General features: G+C 55.6%; 2 protein-coding genes across 2 annotated transcripts in view; both read left to right on the top strand.

Annotated features, from left to right (window-relative positions):
* Window positions 1-745: 745 nt before the first annotated feature.
* TXLNA (taxilin alpha) lies at window positions 746-7,830 on the top strand. The gene is made up of 10 exons (XM_010000609.1): window positions 746-863; window positions 2,085-2,405; window positions 2,900-2,991; window positions 3,631-3,801; window positions 4,809-5,003; window positions 5,150-5,269; window positions 5,548-5,622; window positions 6,136-6,228; window positions 6,631-6,726; window positions 7,498-7,830. Exons 1-10 carry the CDS (start codon window positions 746-748, stop codon window positions 7,828-7,830), a joined length of 1,614 nt encoding a protein of 537 aa, XP_009998911.1.
* Window positions 7,831-8,574: 744 nt separating this feature from the next.
* Window positions 8,575-9,253, top strand: part of IQCC (IQ motif containing C) — an 8,607-nt gene continuing 7,928 nt past the window's right edge. Inside the window, exon 1 of the mRNA XM_010000608.1 lies at window positions 8,575-8,586. Coding sequence (XP_009998910.1) covers window positions 8,575-8,586 — 12 coding nt within the window. The remainder of the gene's footprint in view (window positions 8,587-9,253) is intronic.

Raw genomic sequence — 9,253 nt, 5'->3', positions numbered from 1 at the left:
GCCCCGGGGGCTTGGCGGCTGCTGCTGGTTCCTCTGGCGTTTCTCCTTCCCCAGCCCTGTCCTGGTCTCTGTAACCGCTGCGAAATGCCCAGAGAAGCTGCTCCCCGCGTGGGGGGGGAGCGATGCTTTGAGCGTGAGGGGTCAGTGTCAGAAGTAGAGCAGGGGGTGGGTGGGCAGGGTAAGAACACACCCCCCCTGTGGGGGGTGGGAGAGGAGCCGGGATGTGGGCTTGGGTTGGTTGTGTTGGCTCCCTGGTGGTGCTGGTTCCTCTGGTGGGTGCTGAGCACCAGCCCTGCCCTGGGCTCTTCTGGGCTGTGCAGCTTCACTGGGTGCTGTCCTTGCTCCCCGTGTCCCCCGTTGCAGGGAGGGGGTTTCTCTGTCAGCCTGCACAGGTTGCTCCAGGTCTTGAAATCCAGGAGTGAAAAGCAGCAGGGGAAGGACAGGAGGAGCTGTCAGTGAGGTGGGAAGGGCTGCCCTGCCCTGCCCTGCCCTCTGAGGGGCTGCCCCAGCTCCCCTCAGCTGGAAGGGGAGTTGCCCTGATAGGGACCTTTCTGGTGAGGTGCAAATTGAAAAGGAAATGATACTCAGTGAAGAGCTGCAGGTGGGAGCCCCTGCTGAGAACAAGTTCCTTCCCAGCCCTGGGCTGATGACTCCTAAAATCCTTCAGACTGTTGGTTCTTCAAATGAAATGTGATGTTTCTCTTTCTCTAGGATCTGTCAAGATTGAGTGGGGAGCAAAGTCACGATGAAGAACCAAGGCGGGGAGACCAAAGCTGCCCCCCAGGCTGGTGGCTCCTCCAAACCAAGCAGTGGGCTGGGGCTGGAGGAGGGAGACTCACCAGAAGCTGCTGCACCCCTGGAAGGTGGGGGGTCCCTGGGCTTGGGTTAGTGGCAGTTCTGAAAGCCTGAGCAGCAAGGCAGGGGGGCTGTTGTGTCTTCTGGATGAGGACAGGCCACTGTGTCCAGCTCTTTTTACTTCTCTAGGAGCAGCTGTGATTTGGGGAGCAGAAAATCCTCGTTTCTTCCCATCTCTGAATGTGTTTGGTTCTGTACCCCTTGCTGAGAAAAGCCTGGAGTTGGTTCTCAGCTGAAAATGAGGGGTTGGTTGTTGTTGCTTAAAGCTTGAGGGTTCAGAAAAGATCAGACAACTCTTTCCTTGGGGCAGCCTTGAGTGACCTGCCTTGGAACTGCTTAAAAATTGTTCTCTGGAAGACAAAAACCAGGTCTGATCGAGTAGGTGCTGGGTTAAAATTCCCCCTGTCTTTGTCCTGCTGCCTGATAGATGTGGGATGTAGGAAATGCAGGCTGAGTGAGAGTTCATTTAATAACCAACTGCTGTGAGTCTCTTGTTTGGAGGAACTTTGGAAGGAAGGCTGAATGTTACCTGCTCTTCCCCTAAGTGGGACATGTTTCCATGTTGAGGAGAAGATCCATTTGATCCAAGAGATCACAGCTGCTCTTAGAGGAGAGAGGCCAGCTCTGGGTTTAAAACCCTTCAGGGCTGGTTTAGATTGGACATTAGAAGCAACTTCTTCACTGAAAGGGTAAATAAACACTGGCACAGGCTGCCCAGGGAGGTGGTTGGTTCGTCATCCCTGGAGGTGTTTAGAAGCCATGTAGGTGTGGTACTGAGGGACATGGGTTAGCTCTGGGCTTGGTGGAGCTGGGTTAGGGTTGGTGGAGCTGGGTTATGGTCGGACTTGATCTTAAAGGTCTTTTGCAACCAGAAAGACTCTGTGAAAAACCTATTGTCATGTAAAGCAGGCTGGCTGGGGGATGTTTGCTGCCTGGTCCCCAGGGGGAAAGCTCCAGCATAACCTGCTTCTGCTGAAGGGGAGAGGAGGGGGGGGATGTTTTGCTCTTGACAGATGTCAGGGGCTTGGTCGTGCTCTGGTGATCAAAAGAGCTGGGATGAAGGCACCTCCCTTGTGGGGGCAGCTGCTGGAGACACGGCCAGAACAAAGAGCTTGTGTTGCTGCAAGTTTAGCCGTGGGGGGCTCGGGAACCCCTCCCTTTGCCGGGGGTTGATGGAGACCAGTGGCTGGGGGGGAAGGCTGACGTTTCTGTGTCCCCCTCACCCACAGCTCCCCTGGCCCCCGAGGACACCAAGTCCTCCCGGCCCGTGCGTGACGTCTCAGAGGAGCTCAGCAGGCAGCTGGAGGACATCCTCAACACCTACTGTGTGGATGCCAGCCAGGAGGCCCCGGGGGAGGACGGGGGGCAGGGGGAGCCCGAGGAGCCCGAGAAGGGAGGCAGCGAATCCCCCAGGAACGGGGAGCAAGAACCAGGTCCTGAGATGAATGGGGAGAAGGAGAACACCAAGGGGACTGAGGAATTCCGGCCTGAGGAGTGTGGGGAGCGGGACCAGAAGAAGGTTCAGGAGAAGAAGAAAGCCAAGGGCCTGGGTAAGAGGTTCCCTGCTCTGGTTGTGCTGCCAGCCTGAGGGCTCCAGTGTGGGCACTGATTTTATTCTGCACTAATTGCCCTCAGTGAAATGACTGCCTGGGGTGCCTGATGTGTGTGGGAATGATGCAGTGTCCTGTTCTTGGCTGTGTGAGGAGACATCCTTGTGCTGCAGAGGCACTGGCTGCTCCAGGGAGCTGCTGCTGCAGCCTCTGGACTCAGTGGATTTTTCTGCTGGACACAGAAACCAGCCTAGTGGGGGTTTCCCCCTCAGAAAACCAGCTCTGTCCCCAGCTGCTTCACCCACTGTACCTGGTGGAACCTGTGGGGCAGAGCCCTGGGAACACACTGGTGATGGCAGCTCTGACCCAGGGCAGGCATGGCTGGGAGACCTGGTCTGTCTCCTCCTGTCCTTGCCCTTACGAGCCAGAACTCTGTGTAAGGGATTTTTTTACTGGGTTTATTTATTTATTTTTAACTCAGTGTCTCATTCCAGGCAAAGAAATCACTTTGCTGATGCAGACCCTGAACACCCTGAGCACACCAGAGGAGAAACTAGCAGCGCTGTGCAAGAAATACGCTGAGCTGGTGAGTGGCTGTTCCTGCATCCCAGGGGCTGGGGGAGGACCCTGCAGCTGGAGCTGCTGGGGGGGGCAGAAGGTGGCTGGGGGTTCTTTTCTTTCCTTGATGTCAAGTGGGACAATCCAGGAACACATTTGTAGCTTTGCTGTGTATGTTGTGGGATCTCTGTGGTGCTGGGTCTCCAAATATCAGAGGACAGAGGTTGCTTGGTCCAGCCGGGTGGTGTTGTTGGCAGAAATGCAAGCAGGGACAGGAGTGTTTTTGGCAAATCTGTAAGGGACTTCAGGCCTCTCTCTGCTCCTGTAACGTGGAAGCTGCATCTGTTGCCCATGGGTGTCTCCTGCCTGCACTGTTGATCAGAAGCCCTTGTTGGGCAGAGCCACCACGCTGCCTCCAGCCCTACAGCCACACAGGCCACAGTTAAAAGTCTTTCAGATTCCAACAGGATGGGAATTCAGGAAGGAGAAATGGGACCTTGGGCTCTGCATCAGTCCTGCTCTGCTCCAGGTGGCACCTTTTGTGTCACAAAGCTCTTGTCCTCCTCACAGAGAAGCCCCTCTTCAACCCCCCTGCTCCCCCATGGGGGCACAGCATGTTGTCCTGCTCTGCCTGGCTGCATCTGTGCCCTTTGCTCCCCTCTCCTAGTTGGAAGAGCACCGGAACTCCCAGAAACAGATGAAGATCTTGCAGAAGAAGCAGACCCAGCTGGTGCAGGAGAAGGACCACCTGCAGAGTGAGCACAGCAAGGCCATCCTGGCCCGCAGCAAACTGGAGAGCCTGTGCCGCGAGCTCCAGAGGCACAACCGCACCCTCAAGGCAAGTGTCTCCTGGGCATGACTCCAGGAGCTGCTTCATCCCACTTGGATCCCTTTGCTGGGAGCCATCTTGGCAAGCTCACCTTTACCAATCATAGAAAAACAGGGCAGTTTGTTTTGGGTGTTTAATGCTCTGAGTATGTTGTGTGATGAGGTCACTTCTCACCTTCAGGCAACATTCAAGTTATTCCAAGTTGCTTTTCAAATGATGGAATTAATTCTCCTCCTCTCCAGCTTGTATTGAAAACATCAGAGTTTCTGGTTCATCAGTCCTTTTAAGAAATCACCCCACATACTGACAAGGGGTTATAGTCAATGTGGTCTCTTTGGTTCATAGACCTGTTGGAGCAGCCAGCTGAATACCCAGGAAGCACAGACTGTCAGTTCCTTGTCTTGAACTTCCTCATATAGAGAATATACAGGACAATGACAGGGAGAGGTTTGGAGTTCTCCTCATAGTCTTGGCCTGATTTAACAGGGCTTTGTGCACCTTGTCAGATGAAACACCTGTTTGTAGCTTCATGTCTCTTTGTGGCTTCTTCATTGCCCATGGTGACAGAGATTGACCACAGGCTGCCACCCAGGGCAGGGCTTTAATTTTGCTGTTAAATGATCATTATCATCATCTCTTGGTGCTTTGGGTTGGAAGGACCTTAAAAGATCATCTAGACCCACCCTCCTGCATGGGCAGGGACACCTCCCACCAGCCCAGGCTGCTCCAAGCCCCATCCAACCTGCCCTTCAACACTGCCAGGGATGGGGCAGCCACAGCTTCCCTGGGCAACCTGGGCCAGGCTCTCACCACCCTCACACCCAAGAATTTCCTCCTCATGTCCAACCTCAATCTCCCCTCAAGTTTTAATCCATCCCCCCTTGTCCTCTCACTACACAGCCTGGTAAAAAGTCCCTGCCCAGCTTTCCTGTAGTGCCCCAGTGTCATTCCAGGGCCCATTCAGTGGGAAAAGGGAGGGGAGAGGAGCAGCAGAGGGCTGATGTCTCCCCACGCAGGAGGAGGGCGTCCAGCGCGCGCGGGAGGAGGAGGAGAAGCGGAAGGAGGTGACATCCCACTTCCAGCTGACACTGAATGACATCCAGCTCCAGATGGAGCAGCACAATGAGAAGAACTCCAAGCTGCGCCAGGAGAACATGGAGCTGGCAGAGAGGCTCAAGAAGCTGATCGAGCAGTACGAGCTGCGGGAGGAGGTGGGTCAGGGTGGGGGACCTGGAGGAGGGGGCTGCTCTGCCCCCTGTTTCTGCTGCCAGGGGGGAGAAGGGGCCTCTGGGATCTTCCCGTGGGATCAGCAGGAGCAGGCTGAGCCTGGCAGTGACTGGGGGTGTTCCCTTGGCAGCACATCGACAAGGTGTTCAAACACAAGGACCTGCAGCAGCAGCTGGTGGATGCCAAGCTCCAGCAGGCACAGGAGATGCTGAAGGAGGCAGAGGAGAGACACCAGCGGGAGAAGGACTTTGTAAGTCTCACAGTGACACTCTAAGGGCTGCAGGAACTTTGCTTTGAGCCTCTTCCCTCTCTGGAGGTTTGTTATGAGTGGATCCCTGAGTGCAGAGGGATCAGGCCATCCCGGACCTGCTCTGTGCCCAGCAGTGACAGCAACACTAGGGGCTTCAGGAGCCAGGCTGGAGCCCTGCTCTGCTCTTGGGGTCCTGCTCCCCATGCCAGGCCAAGCACCAGGGGGTGTCAGGAGCCTTCCCTGCTGACAGCCAAGTAACTGCTGTTGCTCTTCCCCAGCTGCTGAAGGAAGCTGTGGAATCACAGAGGATGTGTGAGCTGATGAAGCAGCAGGAGATCCATCTCAAGCAGCAGGTGAGTTGATCAGTCTCTGCTCAGCCTGGTTGTTTTGTTTTCTTCCTCCTCCCTCAGTGGGAACAACCCTGAGTTCCTTAATGTGGAAAACTCAGGAGCAGGATTGCTCCTGGGTTTGGTATTGATGGGTCTGTGTCAGGATGGTGGGAGCTGAGACTTCCTCAGCAATTCCACCTTCTGGGAGAAACAGGCCTTGGTTTTCACCAGCACATTTCCCCCTGCTGGGAGCAGTTGTGTGATCATACCTGGCTGAATCAGGCCCAGCAAGTGCCTTCTGCCAAGGCCACGAGATGTTTGCAGAGCACATCAGTCTCTCAGGATGTTTTCCCTAAGAAGGAATGTGTTCTCATTCCACATTCCCCAGTCCCTAATGTTGGCACAGCAGCTGCCAGTTTGTTTGTGGTCAAGTCCACTCACGGGGTAGCTGGCTCGGTTCTTGGCTGCAACCTCCCCTCTCCTGGACAGGCTGCTCTGGTGAGCAGGGAGGAGCTGTGACCCTCTCTCTCTCCACAGCTGGCTCTCTACACGGAGAAGTTTGAAGAATTCCAGAACACCCTTTCCAAAAGCAGTGAAGTGTTCACAACATTTAAGCAGGAGATGGAGAAGGTGGGTAACACTTGGCTGCCCAGCAGAGCTTGCCTGGGCTGGGGACACTCCCTGCCTGTCTCTCCCTGATGCTTCTGCCAGACAGAAGAGCTGCAGCTCTGGAGTTTTGTTTAGTTTTGCTGGTATTAAAATCAGCCACAAGCTTGGCTGCCTCCAGGAGACTGACACTGTCCTTGTGTGGTGACTTCAGTGTCCCACCAGTGTCAGCACAAGCAGCACTACCCCTTCTCCTGGTTTGGTGTTCCCTGGTGGGTGTTTCCCTCTGGTGAAGCTGATCCAAGGGGATGTTTCCCTGCCTCTGGTGGGAAAACAGTGCCTGTTTGAGGACACGTGAGATGTAACTGCCTGCAGCTCTCTGCCTCTGCCTTATTTGTTCCCTTTTTTGTCACTGTCACTCTGTAGATGACTAAGAAGATCAAGAAGCTGGAGAAGGAGACCACGATGTACCGCTCTCGCTGGGAGAGCAGCAACAAAGCTCTCCTGGAGATGGCTGAAGAGGTGAGGAGGCTCTGGCTGTGCCCTGCAGAGGCAGGTGATGAGCTGCATGGTGTCAGGCTGGAGCTGAGGGACAGCAGAACAACTCCAGCCTCATTGCAGACTGAGGGGTTTATCCTTTCAGCTCCGTTTCCTTCCCTGAGACGATGGTGGGAGCTCTGTCAGGTGGGAGAAGGGAGAGATGAGTGCAGGGGTGTGTGGGGGGAGTTGGTCTCAGCCTTGGCCTCAGTGTTGGTGGGAGCTCCTGGAGGATGTTCAGAGGAGGCCATAAAAATGATCCAAGGGCTGGAGCAGCTCAGCTCTGGAGACAGGCTGGGAGACCAGGGGGACCTTAGAGTGCCTGAAGGGGCTCCAGGAAAGCTGAGGAGGGACTTTGGACAAAGACAGGGAGGGATGGGATGAAGGGAATGGCTCTAATCTGGAAGAGGGGAGATTGAGGTTGGACATGAGGAGGAAATTCCTGAGTGTGAGGGTGGTGAGAGCCTGGCCCAGGTTGCCCAGGGAAGCTGTGGCTGCCCCATCCCTGGCAGTGTTGAAGGGCAGGTTGGATGGGGCTTGGAGCAGCCTGGGCTGGTGGGAGGTGTCCCTGCCTGTACAGGGGGTTGGAACTGGATGAACTTTAAGGTCCCTTCCCACCCAGACCATTCCATGATGCTACGATGATAACACTGGATCCTTTGAATGCCAAACATTTGCTTGGTCACGAGTATTGAGCTTCCACCTGAGGTTTCCTCTCGCTCTGTGGTAGAGCCTGAACAACTTCTCTGTTTGCAGAAAACCCTTCGGGACAAGGAGCTGGAGGGGCTGCAGGTGAAGATCCAGCGGCTGGAGAAGCTGTGCCGGGCGCTGCAGACGGAGCGGAACGACCTCAACAAGAAGGTGCAGGATCTGTGTGCCCACCCGCCCCGCCTGGACCCCGACCTGCTGGAGCCCCTGAGGGACCCAGCCCGGGAGGGCTCGGAGGCACAGGGAGCTGCTCCAGCTGAGGATTTCCTGCACCTGGGAAAGCCAAGGCCCAGCACGGATCCTGCAGAGAGCCTGGGAGAACTGAGCATAGGAGCCTTGGGGCAGAGCGGGACTGAGGAGGGCTCGGGGGGCACAGACTGAGCCCCCAGGCACAGGCAGAGGTGGGCGAGGGAGGATGTTTCTGTAGACTCCATCTGATGCTCCTCTCCTGGTCCTTGGATGGGCACCAGAGGACAGCCCTCCTGGGGACCAAGAGATTTCCTAGCTTAGGTTTTTTGGAGCGTTTTTTTTTTAAATTTTATATATGTATATATATATATGATATATATATGATATATAAAATGTGCAGGGCAACACTTTATATATGGATATACATGGATGACCCACCTCCCTGCGTGTGCGTGAATAACTAATATATGGAGATCCCACCCGTGGTCCCTGGCACTAAAAGACCTTGTCCCTGGCAGGCTCCCCACATCCCCAGCTCGGGAAGTGGGCGCTGGATCCGCCCGGGCTCTGGGACAGCTGGATGTGTCACCTCCACCACCAGTGAGAGCAAAGGAGCAGAGTGGGGGGGGATCTGAGGGGATCTGAAGTTTCCCGGCTGGATTCTCCCTCCCTCCCCCTTCTGCCTCAGGCAGGAGGGAACTCCAGGACTTGCTGTTGTGTTCCATGCCCTGGCTGGCAGCTCCAACTGGGGCCACAGAGAGGCCTGTCCCCTCCTCTGTGGGTTTTGTGTATTGAGCAGGGACAAAAAAGCAGCAGAGGAAGAAGGGGGGGGGTTCCCTGGTTCCCCCCAACCTCCCCTGGGACCTCTGCTCTTTCCAGAACCTGCTGGTGTCTCAGTAGCCTTATGATTCACAGTTGCCTCTTTGCTATACGCACATGTGCACAAGTGTATTAAACAGTTAATCCAAAGGTCGAATTCCCAAGTGTTTTGCACAAGTGGGTGTGATCAGTTGTGCAAGGGGACTGGGAGGTTCCACCCCAGCTTCTCTGGCCCCACATCAGGACCTTCCCAGCCTGTCAGGGCCAAACAGGTGGTCCCAGAGGCATCCACGGAGCTGGGGTTCCAGGGGGATAAAAGCTGTGGCTGTTCCAGGGATGTCAGACCCTGCTGGTCCTTCCTCAGCTCTCCCTTTGCTCCTTTCCCTCTTCCTCTGAAGGATGAAGTGCTTTCCTGAAGGACCCTGCTGTGCTGGGCAGGTCCATGGGCAGATGTGGGGGCTGCTGGCACTGGGCCCTGGGGATTCCTCCTTCGTTTCTCCAGACTCTTTGCTACCCTGAGACCTCTGCTTGCTGAGGACCCTCCTTCCTGCAGCTTCTCTTGACAGACTTTCCAGCTTTGCTCTCCTGTGGCTGGAAGCTGAGGCGAGTTGGAGGTTCCTGGCAGTGGGTGTGTTGGGTGGTGTCACGGGCCGGTACCGCGGGCTCCCGGCTGTCAGGATGTTTTTGCAACTTCCCCCCCCAGTGGGGAGAGGTTTATTAAAAAGCCTGAGCTCCCACCTCTCCCAGAGGAACGGCCGCTGAGGGTTCATTTCTAAGAGGGTAGATTAAAGCACCT

This window comes from Chaetura pelagica, unplaced genomic scaffold (assembly GCF_000747805.2).
Source record: "Chaetura pelagica isolate M959 unplaced genomic scaffold, ChaPel_1.0 scaffold676, whole genome shotgun sequence".
NCBI lineage: Eukaryota > Metazoa > Chordata > Aves > Apodiformes > Apodidae > Chaetura > Chaetura pelagica.
Note: the sequence above shows the minus strand (reverse complement) of the source record. Positions and strands in the feature narration are given on the sequence as shown.